Consider the following 17,605-nt stretch of genomic DNA (forward strand, 5'->3'; position numbering starts at 1 on the left):
TCAAGTTAGAATTGAAAGGCAGGTTGTTTGATGTATCAAGGGGTCAAAGGTGTTGCTGTTGTTTTCTCATTACATAGTCTAATACAGAGCTTTTACTGTAAAATATCAGCTGTTTCCCTGCAGCACTATAAACTTTTGGACCACATTGTGAAGGAACATGTGGATTAATTGCTGAGATCAGGAAAATAAATAATTTTAATTTCTGTGCTATTAGATTTACCTGAAGGTGAACTGCTGGATGGAGGGGCCGAATTTGCTATATATTTCTTTGGAGGGAAAAAGCAAGTAAAGTGAGTGGAGGTTTTCTCAGCTGTAGCACCTGCAGGTTGGGTCCAACAGCAAAGAGCTGTTTTCTTTCTGTCTAGTTACCTCCTTTTGTTTTTAGCTTCATCTCTATCATGTTTTCTGTAACTAGGGATTTCTTTCCTAGTTCTTTGTCCCTCATAGGAACTATTTTGCTGCCTGGGCAGTCAGCCAAACATTGTAACTGCAGAAGAAATCTTTCCTGATTTACTCCTACAGACCTTCATGAATATTCTTAGAAATGACATGCCGCTTTATTAGACTTCTGAATTATTAACAGTTCTCAAGTTAAAATAATTCCTCATTAATATTATTTTGACTTTGTTTTATGATTGTATCTGGCTAAGGATAATGCTTACCAGTACTGTCTGGTCTAGTAGCTTCTTTATGCGTTGCAGTAGATGTATTTTATCTTGAATATATATATTATGCATAATTGTTCTCTTTTCCAAATTAGTAAGGCTCAACTTTTGAAAAAAACAGAATGAAAAGCAAGGTTCTAGTTTCTAGTTTTTTAAGCCTGGTAATTCTCTGGTTCCTTAGAAGCTAGTGTAGTGCCCTGCCACAGGTCCTATCATATGAGCACTTTTCATCTCACCGGTCTCTAGAGACTGCCTAGCCTTCATCCTTTCCTTCTCTTCTCTTCTGTTTTCATGCTTCTCTCTCATCCTGATTTCTGACTGATCTCCTCACACACCCTCTCTACTACCATTACGTGTGTTGGCATGTCCTTCCTTTCTTGTAGCCTTTGACATACCCTTGCCTTATCACCTTAATATATAGCATAGAAAGCTCCCGGTGAGGAAATCTGTCGGCTATTTGTGCTGTTGCCAATGGAGTTACAATTCTATCTACAATTTGTCAGTGAGTATTTCCAGATGAATCACATCTTTGAGTAGATCATATTAGCTAATGAATTCTGTCAAGGGCTACAAGTAGCTATGGCATTTAATAAATCACATTGCGTGTAAGCCTAGCTTCTTAGCTGGTATAAATTACCAGTCCTGTTAGCACTTGATGAAGACTTAGACCATTTACTTTTCCGTCCTTTTTTCATCTTTCTGCAGAAGCTAAAGCTCAAGATATGATTGAATTTTTCTTCTATTAGCATTTCACTTGCAATGTAATCTTGATTAGTGAGGAGCTATGGGGATTTTCAGTTCAGAAAAAGTCAGATAATCTATGCCGATATAGAGTCATCATACAATCTGTCCTGATCTGCTATATAATTTCATAACCCTTGTTACACAGTCAAGCTCATTGACTTGAGTTCGATTAGCATCTATCTTCCAGAAAGGCACCTGGACTTCATTTGAACATGAAAAATCTCCTGTTCCTCAGGGTCATTTGTCCCACAGCTAATTACTTTCACTTAAAAAACAACAACAAAAAAAAAGACAAAAGAAACCCCAGCTCTTTTCTCTCTGACCAATATTTGTTTAGCTGAAGTCCTCAGCCTTGATTCGTGTTATGCCCCTCTTAGCTTAGCTGAAGAGTCTTCTAGTACCTAATAGTTTGTCTCCAAGAGGGTACGAACATAACATAATTAAATGATCTCACTGTCTTTGAAATATGCTCAACCCTTTATGACAGTTTTTTCCGAGCATTTAATCACTTTTGCAGCATTTAATCACTATCTGCACAATTTTCAACGTTCGTCCTGATGCATTGGGCATGAGTACAGTCCAAGGACAAAGCAAAACAACACATGAAGACTGCTTTTAGTTCTTCAGGCAACTTGCTGTGTAATAATGAATAAGCAAGTTAACCTATTTCTTTTCCACCTTTAAAATAAGACTTTGAAAATTCCTAGTAATTTAAACGAATATTACCTATCAGTGCCCTAAAAAACAGCTGGACTTTAAAACAAAGATAGTGAGGTGAATGTTTCCAATATGAGTATACAAAGGAAAACCATCCATAAAAAGGGTGGTTTGAGAGGGGCACGGCACATCCCTAATTGTTATTCCAATGAGACTGCAAAGAAAATTTATCCAAGACTTGTCCATTGCTGCCTCTGCTTCCACCACCTACAAAGAGCTAAGCCCACAGCAGGTAGCATACCTATGTCCAAACCCACTACTTCTGCCTCCCTGTGTTAGTTCTTATTTTCTCTGGTATCTTCCCTTCCAGCATTTGTTAATATTTTATTTAAATATAAGATTAGCTTGTTCAATCCAATGATGGCCAGATATCACTATCAGTTAATGGGAAGGCCCCTGAAGACAACCAGACACTCATGATGTGTCCAAACAATGTGTGATTTAATGCTGTAAATATGACAACAGCCATGTCACAAATTGCAGCAGAAACTAAGAGGCAGACTCACAAACAAAATCTACCTCCAGATCCTCTGGGCTTGGCTTCACTATAGTTTGAAGAGTATCTGATGAGGATTTCTATTAACACATACAAGACAGTCTAAGCTTACTCAAATGTGAGATAAACCACAAATGAACAGCTAACAAATATGACATTTTGTACAGATTCAGAACGGATTAACTAAGCCCATATTTTTTAAAAAAACAAGGTCAGTGCTTAACTTTTGAAACGCAGCCATAAATTTAAAAGGAAATGATACAACTGGAGATAAACATTGCTGACATGACTCTGGGGTTGCAAGAGGATGTTGCTGTACGTCTCTGTGCAGTTAGAACGCGAGCAGCCAGCTAGTGCACCCAGGCTTTCTGAAGCACAAACACAACTGCAAGTCTACAAAGGAACCGGATAGAAACATCATTATTTACCATTCAGTCAGGCATATTGTATGGGGTTCATTTTTTCCAGTAAAGGCTGTAGAATTGTGCTAGTCCATCAAAAACCTTTTTAAACACGAGCTGAAAAAGACCATACTGATTCCCCAAAACAAAGTTAACTGGATTTTTAATATATATATATTTGAAACGTTTCTCGGTGAGCACTGAATTATGACAACTTTTCCCTAAGTCGCAAACACACAACCACATGCCCCAAAGGCCCCGCACTCCGAGCGCTGCGGGGAGCTCCCCGCCGGCGGCCCGGGCCCCCCAGGCGCCGCTCCCAAGAGGCGACTCCAGCGGGGAGAAGCCCGAGCCACCCCCTCCCGGTGGGGAACGACCTGCCAGCCCCCGCTGGGCTGAACCGGACCGGGCCTCGGGCAGGACCCCACACAAGCCTGGCTCCCACAGGTGTGACACCGCAGGAGCGCCGGTAAGCACCGGCAGGGCTGACGAGGGAGCGGCGGGCCGAGGGTCGGGGCGAGGGTCGGGCCGGGCCACCCCCCCCGGCCCCTGCCACAGCCCGGCCCATCTCCTGGCAGAGCTTCCGTGTCGCTTAGGGCGCATGCGCGAGTCACCGGCTGGCGCATGCGCAGCGCCGCCCGTGACGCCAACGGAGAGGGGCCGCCCGGTTCCCAGCCCCGGAACGGCGCCGCGGGGGCCTGGCGGGCGGCGCGCATGCGCGGGGCGGCGCGGGCTGCCCGGTTCCGGCGGGGGCGGAGCGGAGCGGCGGCGAGGCCCGGCCCGGCTCCGGTGTCGGCGGCCGCGCCATGCGTGCCTGGTAGAGTGCGGCGGAGGTGCAGGGTCGAGCCGCAATGAACCTGCGTGGCTTGTTCCAGGACTTCAACCCTAGGTGAGGGCGGCCCGGGGCTTGACGGGTCGGCCTCGGCCGGGCCCGTTCGGCGGGCGCTGCAGGTCTGCAGGGTGGCGGAGCGGCCCCTGGCCCTGTTCCGGCGGCTCCCTGCCCCGGCGTAGCGCTGCTGTTGCACGGAGGTTCTCCTCCTCCGCGCCGGTAGCGGGACGCGTCCGGAAGCGGCGGCTCCCGAGCTGCCGCTGGGACGAGGCGGAGCCGGCGGCCGGAGGCGTGGAGGGAAGCACCGGCGGGTCGCCTGCGGCGGAAACCGGCTTCGGCGGCCTTAACCCGCTGGGGAGCGGCGCCGCCGTTCAGGGGCGGACGTGTGGCCCCTGAGCGCTGAGCGGAGCTCGGCTCCGGGTGCCCTCGGTGCGGCGGGCGGGTGCGCTCCGGTAGCGGGCTCGGGGGCCGTTCCGCCCCGCTGGTGTGGCCGCCCCCCCCCCCCCCCCCCCGCGTGTCTGTGCTCCCCTCGGCTGGGTCCTGAGCCCGGTGGCTGTAAAGCGGCATCCGTCATCTGGCTTCCAGGCCGAGTTCCGGTCATCTTCTCTGGTTTATTCTGTAACTTTCTCAGATTACTCTCGACACTCATTCAGTTTTTTTAATTTTTCACCTTGATGATTTGGGAATAAAGCTTTGCCCTGGAAAGCCAAGTTGCCTTATGTGCCAACACAGGTGTTTAGCATATGGGAAAGGCTCATTTTTTTGCAGGTGTGAAGGCATCGTGCTTAATCCTAGCCTAGACACAGAGAATTGCTGATGCTGATTCTTTATTCTGGGCTCTCTTAAAATTAACAGGTCGCTACAACTTGGGCTTCTGCTGTCTTGCCAAGCAAGTATGGATACATGTAACTTTTAAAGAAGCTGAAAGAATGAGTTGAATTTTACTGTTTTTTCTGTTACCGGTATTTTAAGACCACAGAATAAAGGCCTGCTAGTGCAGGGTGGAGTGAAATACTGAGAGTCTGGGAAAAATCTTGCTTGTAAAAGAGGCCTTACATGATTGCAGTTACCAAAAGCTGTCTTAAGATCGTTGTTTAGACAAATAGAAGGGTAACCAATGCTTTGGGAAGAGCATTGTTGCAGAGAGGTTGAAGTAAACAATTTTAAATAATAGTAATGGAAAAATAGGAACAGGAGTTCCAGAAGCTTACAAAGTTTTGTTATTGTTAAGTAATGCTTGCAGCTTATTTGGATGCTGTCCAAATGATTAACGAGCAAGCTGAATGTTGCATTTGTGCAGATAACTTAATCTTGAATGTTTTCATGTTCACTGGAACACTCAGGTGGTATTTTACCACATGACATTTTACTTCTGTATTTATTGAGGAGCCGGAGAAAGTACAAGTTACACAAACGCTGAATCTTGGGAGAGTATGAATAGCTTAGGAAGCTGAAGGATCTTTTTGTTGCTGTGAAGAGTGACTTGTTTTATATCATCCTATCCTGAGGTGGTTTCATCAAGCACGTGAGGCAATGCTGACACAATAAAACTGCTTTTTCTTATTAAGGGGCAGCTGAGACACTTTTTCTGAATAGAGACAAAGCCGCTTGATCTCTAAAGGAGGCAATGCTGAGCTAGTGAATGTTTTATTATTTGAAGAGAGTGAAAGTGGGTCGTTTGAGTTGTGCTGTTGGAGTAAGGGTAGTATTCCTGACTATTGCTGCTTCACTCTGTAGCAAGTATTTTCTCTGTTCCTTAGGTTATCCATGTTTTAAAATACATACAATTACTTCACTGAAGTGGAGTGGAAGCCTAATTACGTGTTTTGTAAAGCAGTCTGTGATCCTCTGGTGAATGGGTGGGTGACTTTTTCCCTTCCTGTAGTGTGAGGAAATCATGTACTATGTAATTATTTTGATTTCTGGTGATACAGGCAGTTGCTGTACCACTGCTCTCGAGTATTCCGGATACATTATTCATTCTTAGGTTGACTAGTTTGTAAGATATATCAACGTAACTATTTGAAACTAGTAAGCACCATCCTCAGTGTTCGAGTTAGGAACTTCACTCTGTAATCAGTAACTTTGTTAAAAGTTTAACCTGGTTCGTTTGGGGATTTTTTCCTACAATGTTGCTTTTTTTTAACTGAATATAAAAATTTAAAAAAGAATCTCTGGGATCTGCCTTATTACAATATGTAATAGCTTTTAATATTTAGTTTAAAATAGTGTGGATAAAATTACATTAACTATGTAACAGTTTTGAACATCAGAAGCTATCTCATTTGATTTGTATGAAAGAACACATTTTCTAAAAACATGTACAACTGGCATATTTCTGAGCCTTTAATAATGCAGCTCCTGACTGGATCATTGTGGGAGGGAACTATTTATAGATGTCCATTCATTAAGTTTGTCATGCAAGAATGCTTTTTATGTGTTCCCTTGAAGTAATGGTTTTATAAGTGAAAGAGATGACATATGCTGTATTTATAATTAAATATTTGACTCTTCAGAACTGATTTGATTTCTTTAGAAAGAAGTTTGACACGTTTCCTGTTGGGAAATAACATGATTAAATTTCAGCTATGTCTGATTTTCTTGTTCTCTACAAAGTTAAGTTGCCTTCCTTAATTTCTGACTCTGTTTTTTGCTTGTTTGTTTAATAGCAAATTTCTTATTTATGCCTGCCTGCTGCTTTTTTCTGTGTTGCTCTCTCTACGTCTGGATGACAAAATTCAGTGGAGTTACTGGGCTGTATTTGCTCCAATATGGCTGTGGAAGTTAATGGTGATTGTTGGTGCCTCAGTGGGAACAGGAGTATGGGCCCGAAACCCGCAGTATCGGTAAGTTGAGGATATTTATTTTGCAAAACAGTGGGAGCATAATGTGTTTTCTGTAATGAATCAAGTTCATAAACAGGTTTTTTAACAATATTAAGGTATAGAATCCAGAGGGTTTGTTTTCAACATGTCTAAAATAATTACCACAACCTACAGCGTATGAAACAGCTTTGTGCAGCAGCTATAGATGCCTTAATCCTAGATGGAACAGTTTATCACAAGCTTCAACAATATTGTCTTTGGGAAGCTAAAACTTCTCTTGGAGTCACTTTCTGCACTTTTCTGTTAGAACATTGGGAATCCTTTGCTTTAGTATAAGCCATATAGGAATATGCATCTTTATATGCACTAGGAATGTACTATATTTAATTGTATTATTTTCTAAATCAGTTTCCTGAAGTGTACAGATCAGCCTGAAAAATGTTCGGGGGGTTTTTTTTTTTTCCTCCTTGGTGTGCATATAACCTCAGTGAACATATGGATGCATATTCAGTGATTCTTGAATGTGCCGTGAACATAGAGAAATTTTTCAGACTTCAGTTAGTTTTATAAGAAATATTCAAGTAGTTTAATACACTAACATAGGCAAATATGTGACATTTCCAAAGTAAAATGTTAGTGGAAACAAATTCTGTAAATTCCCTGTCATTTTTGTCAAAGTTGTTTAACATGGATATTTTAATTGTCAGTCTAGGGTAAAATAACTTCCAGACCTTTAAATAGCTCAGTGTTTATTTTTTTAGTAATCTGAGGATGTGAATTTGAACATGCTAGGGGAAAATAATAACTATGTTAGATGAAGTGCAATACATTCAGTGCTCTTTTCTATCTATGGTGAATATGAAATGAAAAATTTTGTGCACAGGTCTCATTCTGATACACTATGTTGTGGGGTTCAGATCTTGTTTGCCCTTTCTAGTAATGGTCCCACTTGTGTAGGAAAAAGTGTGGTTTCTCTGTGTGATGTTATTTTACAGGCATTTTTAGTAATATATAATACTCTCTTGCAACACACTGATTTTGGTGAATAAAGAAATTCTGGGGAAAGGTGTTGATTCAATGAAAGCTGGTGCAGGAACCAAACAGATAATTTCAGAGTTAGCTTATTTCCTGACAGCCTGCATGATATCTGAGTGTTTATGTAGTAGCAAAGAAATCCTGGTTTATTTGCACAGCTATGGAATGCTTAGGAAATTTTCAAGTTGTAAAAATCCCGCTGCCCTCTTTGAGTAAGATACTTTAAATGTGCAGCTTTATGGGCAAGAAATCCTGTTATGTCATCAGGACTGTAATTCAGTAGTGGCTATTTGGGCATAACGTGTATGTTTATTAAAAACAAGTGTTAATATCTGGAATTTAACAACTGTAAACAAAGTGTCTTGGGATGTTTGCAGGAAAGAGTGCTCTCCTGTTGACAAGTAAACTGAACACTTCCTCATCCTCTCTTTAGAGCAGAAGGAGAAACCTGTGTGGAGTTCAAAGCTATGTTGATTGCAGTAGGCATCCACCTGCTACTGCTGATGTTTGAAGTTCTGGTGTGTGACAGGATCGAAAGAGGAACCCATTTCTGGCTTCTGGTCTTCATGCCCTTATTCTTTGTATCTCCGGTGTCAGTTGCAGCTTGTGTGTGGGGATTCCGACATGACAGGTCTCTGGAGGTAATGCTTCATTTGTTATGTGTAAAACTTGTGGCAATGTGAGATTGTATCAATTATATTACAGTTCATCTCTCCCTAAAACCTGATACGGATGACTGCGTCAGTTGAATTGCTTGCACTGACCCACTAGAGTGAAAAATCAGGATCAGAAATTATTTTTTCCGATCTCATCTATTTTTTTTTTTCATCTGCCAAATTGCACCAAGTTTTAAACCTGCCTTTTTATTATTGTGTGTTAAAAGAACTCACCACAAACTCTGTAATGTGGATTAATACTACACACTAAAATGGAAATTGCTGAAGAAAATTGCACTGATACTAAGCACTCTCCCTAGGCAGAATTGAACTTCCAGAGCCATTAGATAATCACGGCTGAAAATGTCTTACTATCCCAATCTGTGTGCTTAATCTTTAATTTGGGAATGCAGATGGTAGGCATAAACCAGTAGGTTTTTATTTTTTGCCTCTATCTTCTTTCCTTTCTGACTCACTCCTTTTGGTTTTGGAAGAACTTCGTAAGGATTCTCAGTATCTTCCATGGTTGCGGCTTTTTGCAATAAATTTAAATTCTTACTGAAGTGTTTTTTTTTTTTAAAGGATTTTTTTTGTTTACTATGTCCTCAAACTACCCCATGACAGTTAAAAATCTGATTTTTAGATGAAGTTCAGCTCTTCCAAGTTTTTTTTTAATTTCAAGGGAATATTTCTCTTAACATTAGCATAAACTGAGTTTATCTCTAGAGAGAAACATTTTTGGTAAGTGATTGTTAGGATGGCTGGTAAACTGGTACCTTAAATTGTTGGTTTAAAAATATTGCAAATAGAATTTCATATTGCAGAGTTCTATTCATAGTTAACCATTCCTAAAAGTAAAATTTGTGTAGAAGTACTTGCCTTCTACTGCATGATGCTTGATTACCCATTGATTTACAGATGTCTGCACAGCTGCCAAGGACTGGCAGAAAAAAATTGAATCCACTCACCCCTAAAAGGCAACAGCTGTCTCAAGTTATGCAGTTGAACTGTCAATTTTTAATTTTTTCTTTGTTTACTGTTTTGTCATCTTCATTTAGTGTGTTCTACTTTCTTTTGGTTTTACTCTGGGAAGATTGCATGATTTCCTTTTCATTTTATGGAAACATAAGAGGTGCCCATCTTTAATCCAGGATATTATTTTTTGGCATGAGTAATCAAAGTAGTTGTAAATCTATTATTTTCATAGTTATTTAATCTGAAGTATATTTGTTTGCTTGTTCCTATTCTGAAACTGGTGATCAGTAAGTACGTAGTGGAGTTTTGTCTATATATCATGGTGGGCTCAGAAAAAGCTTTCTCTTCTGTGTTATACTGTTTTTATAGTCAGTAAAGCACCATTTATTTAAGGCATATTGCATTAATTACCTTGTGAGCCTAGCCACTACAAATATACTTGCACTTGCCATATATAGCTCAAATGTTGATCCTGAAAATTATTTATACCAGTTGATCCTCTGATTTTATTTTTTTTTTTTTCCTCTGTATTTGCTCTTGTAGTTTTCAGGTTGCTTGGTCTTATGCTTGAGTGTGGGGTTTTTTGGTGGTTAATTTTTTTGAGAAAGCCAGTGGTACAAAATTACTTTAAATCTAGTTGTCCAGTCTTTAAGTAACCTGTACTTCAAGAGTGAAGACTTCAGTGCAGTCTGTGAAGTGGTGCCTGGTGCCTGTTGGATTTTTGACTCCTTATACTGTGAATTTCAAAGACATTTATCCAAGAGATCGTGGTACACAATCATATATGTTAGTGAAAAGTAGCATGTAGTATCTGCCATCTGAGAAATACTACATTGCAAAGATGCTTTACATAACTGCATGTTTTTTTTAAATGGAAAATGTTTCTAACTTTCACTCAAGAGCTTCAGTTAGTGTTTTCAGATAATAATTCTCTGATCTTTGAAATTCCTACCCATGTAGGGCTGCCCATAAGCTTTTGAAACAGAATCTTGCCAAGTGTGATGGTGTTTCATTGTGTCTAGCTTGAACAAAGTCAAAAATTTTTTTTAAAGTATAATTTGGGGTTAGTTCTCATAGTGGCAAGTGGGACACTCTAAAAATGGCAATGAAAACTTTTTATGAGAAGTATTGCTTTTCTGTATTGCCTTAAAACCCAAGTGCCTTCAGTGTCATTTAAAGTACCTCTCTTACACAGTAAATGATTGAATTTGGATGTCGTCTTCCACTTTTCAATGTATGTCTTTTTCCCCCCCAGAGCTGAGACTTTTAAACTTTCTGATTTCTGTCTGATAACTTTGGCTTTTCTTATTTCTCTAATCACTTTAAGTGTTGCAGGTAGTGCTTTTATTTCTTTTAAATAGCAGGTCTTTCCTCAGGAGACAGCTGGCTCTAGTGTTACTCTACTGGGATCACAGCCTCCCAAATTTAGGGGTGCTTAGTAATCTCTCATGTAAATGCAAATAATGTTCCATATTGCAGTGATTAGCATGAAGTCAGCAAAGTACTTTGACAGTTTCTTTGGTCATCTTGGAAATAGCTTTATCATGCTAAGAGTTAATTAATGTATTTTCTTTTTCTAGCTGGAAATCTTGTGTTCTGTCAATATTCTACAGTTCATATTTATTGCACTCAGACTAGATGAGATCATCAGATGGCCGTGGCTTGTACGTAACAAGTTTTGTTCTTATCGTTGTTTAAACGGTGAATTTCATAAAGACATTTGCTATAGGGAACAGTTAATGTATGATCCCAGTCCACAGTCACGTTTTTGCTTGCTTAACAATCCTTCACTGAAGGTCTGGCATTTCATTCAGTGGTCATGGGAAACAAAGGCTGTTCTTTGGGCATTTCATCTATTGGGGGAGAGAGACATGCCATCAACTGCAATTAATCTCTGATCAGTGGTTGAAAGAGAAATCCTAACCAAAATCCTAACCGATGGGAACACTAAACTAGCCATGACAATGACTGGTGAGTTAGGGAATGTGTTGGTAAATAACTAGTTTTGTTGTGTTACCATGCATGTAAATCCACTTATTGTACAAGCGGTCACTGCCAAAACTGCTGAGATCTCCTGTCCCAAGAGCATTTAGAATACAAAAGTGTTGTTTCTGTGTCTGGGTTTCTGTAATCTACCACAAAACTGATAATCTAGCATGATTATGACTGTCCTTTGTTTTCAAAAAAAAAAATAGGAAAAGGATCTAATTTAGAAACTGTTTCAAGTAAGGTATCCAGTGTAGAAAATGCTTGCTAAAATAATTTCAAGTACTGTTTGAGCCCATGTAAAAATCACAGAAATCTTACTAAGGTTGAACTACATTGACTTAATCCTATCAAGCTGAAACAATTTAAAATTTACAGAGCTGAGGAATGCCAGAGCTGATACAGCTCATAACAGTGCACATGATTTGTGAAGCTTTTCTGTCAAATTAAAGAGCATTAGACTTAAATTTCTTTTTCTTGTTTAGATTTTTAAATAAACCAAGTCTGCATATTAAAACCCACACCTGAAGCAAATCAAACTGATAAAAATGTATCCCTGTTGAGGGGAAGGAAAGCAGTTAATTTCTTTTTCTTTCAGGTGGTTTGTGTTCCACTGTGGATCCTGATGTCATTTCTGTGTCTAGTGGTGCTCTATTACATTGTATGGTCTGTTCTGTTCTTGCGCTCTATGGATGTGATTGCTGAGCAAAGGAGGACGCACATCACAATGGCTGTCAGCTGGATGACAATTGTAGTTCCACTGCTCACATTTGAGGTAGGAAAAAGCGTAATGAGTTTTATGTATCTTGTTCTTTTTAGTGAGTGGTGAACATTGCTCTGCCTCTTTTGGAACTTACCAAAATGAGAGTACTGCTTTTTGTTTTGGAATGAAATACTAATAGCAAATATTAAAAAAAAAACCCAACAAACAAACAAAAAAAAACAACCAAGAATTCTCTGTTTCTTTAACGTTTTTTTTGAGTAAAATATGCATCACGTTGAAACTGTAACTACATGTTTCTCTGGAGGCTGTTTTCCTTCACTGATGTGTGTGAAGTTGAAGATCTGAGATCAGCCTGTGTTTTGAGAAGCTTGGAAGTAGGTATTGCAAATAAACTGATGTTGTATCATTTTTTTGCCATTTAGATCTTACTAGTACACCGACTGGATGGGCACAATTCTTTTTCTTTTATACCCATATTTGTTCCTCTCTGGCTTTCACTGATAACTTTAATGGCAACAACATTTGGACAGAAAGGAGGAAATCACTGTAAGTATTTAGGAATCATGGTAACAGATTGAAACTCAAGGCTTAAATGTTATTTATCAAGATTTGTGTTTCAAAAAGGGCATTTTTGTATGTATTCTCTTATGAAAGAATTCAGATGTGTCTGTTACTATTGTTTTCAGGTGACTTTAAGTTTTCAGTGTTTACAGTGCCTCTTGATTTTTTTTTTTTTTTTTTTTTTTTTTTTGTCCTTATTCCTGTAGGAGTGCAACTTCTGCTTGGACTTAACTTGAAATCTCAATGGGATTTTAACTGTAACTTAGCCTTTTACCCTTCCTTATTTCCATGGGTTTCATTCTTACAGGACATGACTGGATCTTTCTACTCTGGGTTCTGAAAATAGTGTAGCACTTACCATTTTTAATTAGCATTTGTCCTACTAGCTTGAACCTGTGTTCTCTTTACTCTTTGGCCAGATAGTGCTCTGTGTTGATCCGCTGTAATGTCAGTTGCTTGAGTGGCCAGTGTAGATTTACTAGACTTTTATCCCCACCAGAACTAGTACTGCCCAAAGGAGCAATTTGCACTTTCAGCCATCTCATGTTACTTGACCCAGTTCACATGAGTAGCTCTTCCCACCAGGTTGCAGTTCATGTTCCTTGTTGACAAGGCGATAAAATTTGTTAGGATTTTTCAGAGTTGAGCAAACCACTTGTGATCTTTGTTATATAAACTCACTTCAGTTTTGGTCTGATTGTGAAATATATAGAGAATTTCTTTCTTAGGTCATGACTAAGCTTATCTCCATACATTTAGTTTACTTTTATATTGTTGTACCACCAGTAACAATTTTCCATGCATTTTAAAAAAAATAATTTATGGCCAAATTAGCCTTTTGGAAAGGCACATGTTCATTTTATCTTCTGTAGGGTAAATAAATATTTATGTAAATTTTTTTTTAAAAGGCTACTCATGTAAAGTGAGGCTCAGAGCAACACAACATGACAAACAGAGTGTACTGGTTTCTAACTAGCGCAAGTAATACCAAGGATGAGATACTTCTGGCATCACATCATATTTGGCTAACAACAAAAGTATTTGGGGAATACTGAATACATACATTTACTGATCTGTGTCTGCCTATGCCATCACATTCCCTCTGGTATTGTAACCTGTATGGATCAGACAAAAGTTGGCATGAATGTCTTCCCATGTGGCACTGATTGCTTTGATTGAGATGCAAAGGCTTTTGTGTTCTTTCTCTGTGTACTGATGTGACCTGCCACTGCTTAACGAGCAGAATGAAATTAAATGGATTCTTTCTGTGGTAGTACAGCTATAATTTATACCTATGGATATACACAGACACGCATGCACGTGCAGACATGCTGAGGCATGTCTATGTATATATTCTGTAGGTATATCTTTGTTTATAATCTGAACTGTAATGTGTGATAAGTATAAGTAACACACTGAGAAGCAGCACTAAGAAATTTTATATCGTTCATATGCAAACAATCAAGGGAACTTATACAAGATTACATAGTCTGCCTAGTTAAATTTTTAATCTGCTCTGCAGTAATGTGAATTTTTTTTTTTCTTTTTTTAGGGTGGTTTGGAATTCGCAAAGACTTCTGCCAGTTCCTGCTTGAAATTTTCCCATTCTTACGAGAATATGGCAATATTTCTTACGATCTTCATCATGAAGATAATGAGGAAACGGAAGAAACACCACTGCCTGAACCACCAAAAATTGCACCGATGTTTCGAAAAAAGACTGGAGTGGTCATTACACAGAGCCCTGGAAAATACGTGATTCCACCTCCCAAACTGAACATTGATATGCCAGATTAAAATGACAGTAGCATATTAAACTTGATTGAACTGGCAATCAACAGACAAATGTATTTCATCTCATGCCTTGTCCCAATTACTTTAAAACAGGTATGGCTGAATCAGTGTCTTGGATTACACAAATTGGAGATCTTGAAGATAATCTGAGAGTTTTTCCAGAGATATGTGGTGGTCTAATTTGTGAACCTTCCTAACGGGTTGGTTGCACATTTGCCTGTATAGTATTTATATGAACATTTTAGCAGTGTAATATATTGTGTAAAAGTCTTGTCCTGTACAGTATAAGTATTATCTAAAAGTATTTTTTTAAAAACCCTGTACGAAATGCCTATGCTATTCCAGGTGTCTTTTAGGTCCTAAATATACACTTGACTTCCATGTGTGTTTTAGATGCTTTTTTGGAGATGCCTTAGTATAGTACCTCTTTACTACTTTTCCTGTTCAGCTACAATCATTGTCTTAACCACAGAGGCACAGGAGTGTTGCACTTCTCAGGCAAGACTGGAAAGCTTTTTGGGAGGGGGGAATAGAATGTATAGCAACTTACATGATGTTTTTGAGTTTGCTATGTAAATTTTCATGTAAGTAATCTGAACTTTTGCACTGATTTGGGAGTTAAGTGTTGGTTTTGTTGCTTTTCCAGTTTCATGTTTTAATTGTTCTTGAGCAGCATGTACACCATTCTCCCATTAGACTGTTTAATAAGCTGTTCCCACTTGCATTGTGCGTACAGACTATGCAAGAAACATTAGTTGTAGGTTTTACAGCTGTTGGTTAGCTGGTATAAATATCGTAGCTTGGTCTTCATTACCAAATTTGTAAGAGTGTTGGTGTAAATGATTAAACTTTACAAGATAGGAACTCGGTGTTGATATAGCATTTTGTTTGAAGAAAGACTTCCTTTGACAGATTGTCTGGGCCTTCCAGGTGCTTTAGAGACATTTAGTCTGAAAGCTGTACTCCAGTAGCTTGTAACAACATGTTAGATATTCCCAAAGAGCAGCTGCTCTTTGTGTTTAGGTGAACCCACACAGTAAGTAGCTTAAATACCATAAGTCATGTTTCTTTAGCATCAGCATGCAGTAAGAGCAAAGATGTATAGACGTTTCTGCATGTGTGAAAGGTGCACACCTGGAAAACTTCAGAGATGTGGCGCTTTCCTTTCGAACACTGCAGACCTCTCTCTTCCTCCCTGGGGACCATCTACTGGCTAGAACCCAGCACAGCACTGTCCTATCACTACACTTAAAATTTTGTTGCAGTTTTATTTACTTCTTGGCTTGAGTGGAAAAAAAAAATAATCTGTAAATGAAAAGCAACAAGTGCTATTTAGTGCTTGTGCTGCTCTTTCAAGTTGCTAGGAAATGGATGCTGCTCTGTGATGCCACGGCAGTGCAGCACGGGTGTCCTAGTGAGGTCTGAGAATTTTCCCTTGGGATTCTCAGTCAGTTGGTCACTTCCTTTTGGCTGGCTGGCAGGGCACTCTGCTAGGGTTCGGCTGAAAAATTTACCCAAACCGAGAAAAAAGAATTTAAAATGGAGCTTTCCTCATCAGAAACTTCATGTGATTCTGTTCTGGCCAAGGGAGTTGGATTTGTCAAGCTTGACTTCTCTCCATCTGATGTGACAAAAGAGCAGCTCGTGATGCTGCCTCTGGACCTCCAGTCGAAGAAAGGTCTTCACAAACTTTGACTCAGCAGCCCTGAAACAGCGAGTGTCTGAACCCATCTGAGGAGAGCTCTAGCAGAGGTGATGCCTCTACACGCCTCAGCTTTCTGAAGCAGCTCTGGAATGTTGTTGAAAGCGATCGGCTTGAGTCCATTTGGTGGGTGACAGCGGAAAGTGTGGAGTGATTCATGAATTCTTCAGAGAGGAAGTACAAGGAGAGGACATCTGAGAATTTTTGAAAGTGAGAGCATGAGAAGCTTCACTCATCTCCACCTATACAATTCACCAGAAAGCTGGGGGATTTCCCAAAATTGGGCTTGTGCAATGACTTGCTAGCAGAAGAGACATCTAGGGAGGTATGTTGGATCCTCTACATGCAAATTAACTACCAGAATATTCTAATGGGACACATTTCTGTTCCAGTGAAATAAGCCTTCCCTACACAGGAGATGAGGATGGTAGTAAATGTTCAGATTATCATTTGTTTCTCGGCTCATGTTCAGAAGTTTTTCAGGTAGCCCTTCTGAGTACTAGAAATACTGATAAAATATGTTATTTCAAATTATTTTGACCGCATAAAATGAAAAGATACTGTCACTTTACTGGGATTATTTATTTTTGGTATTTGCTGTGTGTCTTGCTTTACCAGATGCCAGTTGTCTTGTGGCATTTGCTGAAGGCTGAGAAGATATGTGTCAGCATCATATAGTTACCTACATGTTCATTCCACGCTAAAATTGTTGAAAAGTAATGGTATTTGGTTTATGCTTTTGAAAACCCTGTGCTGCTTTGGTACCAAGTGGCAAAGCCACAGGGCTGGTTACTGCCTAACAGGGCTGTTTTGCACCATTTCGTTCAGCCTGAACTTCAGGTTTAGAACAGCCCTGAAAGTCCCTTTTAACATCCACGTTTCTCTTTTGCAACCAGAATTCTTAGTTCTTGTATCTTTGTGGCTTCCAGTCTCAAGGTGGCGGCAACTAACTTTTTTCTTCTGCATTTTTCAGTTTCTGTTCTACTATGACCCTAATCTTAGAAGAAACTTTCTGCCTCCATTAATGAAGTGGAAGCAACGCTTTGGCCCAAAAAATCAAACACCAGCAGGATTTTCACCAGGCACAGATTATTTGCATGCACGCTGCTGGAAAAGGAAAGCAGCTGTTGAGCTTGTGCAGGAAACCACTTCCAAGGAGGAGAGCGGCCGGTCGGCGGCTGGTCCGAGGGAGAACCTGTCCCCAGAGGAGCGCGGCTGCCCGGAGCCGGGCCAAGGCGGCACCCGGGGCCAGACGAGCCTCCATCTGCTCGGGTAGGGAGCGGTGGGCAGGGAGCAGCTCGGGCCACTACAGCAACTGTATACTGCAGGCTGCTCCCCCTGTCATAGGCACATCTAATCTACGTGACCTGTGAATGAGGAAAATCTGGTCCTTTCTGGAAGTTTTGCATTTACAGCATGTAATGCACACCAGGTGCAGAAATGTCTGCCTGTTTGAGAAGCCCCTAGGACTGACTTTATATCAAATGATTTCTTG

At 40.2% G+C, this 17,605-nt stretch overlaps 1 protein-coding gene and 1 pseudogene across 2 annotated transcripts; both read left to right on the forward strand.

Moving 5' to 3' along the window:
* The first annotated feature begins 3,751 nt into the window (after window positions 1–3,751).
* TMEM185A (transmembrane protein 185A) lies at window positions 3,752–15,285 on the forward strand. 2 transcript variants are annotated; one of them, XM_074915056.1, is made up of 7 exons: window positions 3,752–3,912; window positions 6,522–6,698; window positions 8,146–8,353; window positions 10,924–11,007; window positions 11,928–12,104; window positions 12,476–12,599; window positions 14,167–15,284. In XM_074915056.1, exons 1-7 carry the CDS (start codon window positions 3,875–3,877, stop codon window positions 14,409–14,411), a joined length of 1,053 nt encoding a protein of 350 aa, XP_074771157.1. In that variant the 5' UTR covers window positions 3,752–3,874; the 3' UTR covers window positions 14,412–15,284. The 2 variants fall into 2 exon arrangements, with proteins under 2 accessions (XP_074771157.1, XP_074771159.1); XM_074915058.1 differs by lacking the exon at window positions 6,522–6,698 and having other exon boundaries at window positions 14,167–15,285.
* On the forward strand, window positions 14,736–17,393 carry LOC141964758 (uncharacterized; annotated as a pseudogene).
* The last annotated feature ends 212 nt before the right edge of the window (window positions 17,394–17,605 follow it).

This window comes from Athene noctua, chromosome 11 (genome assembly GCF_965140245.1).
Source record: "Athene noctua chromosome 11, bAthNoc1.hap1.1, whole genome shotgun sequence".
Taxonomy (NCBI): domain Eukaryota; kingdom Metazoa; phylum Chordata; class Aves; order Strigiformes; family Strigidae; genus Athene; species Athene noctua.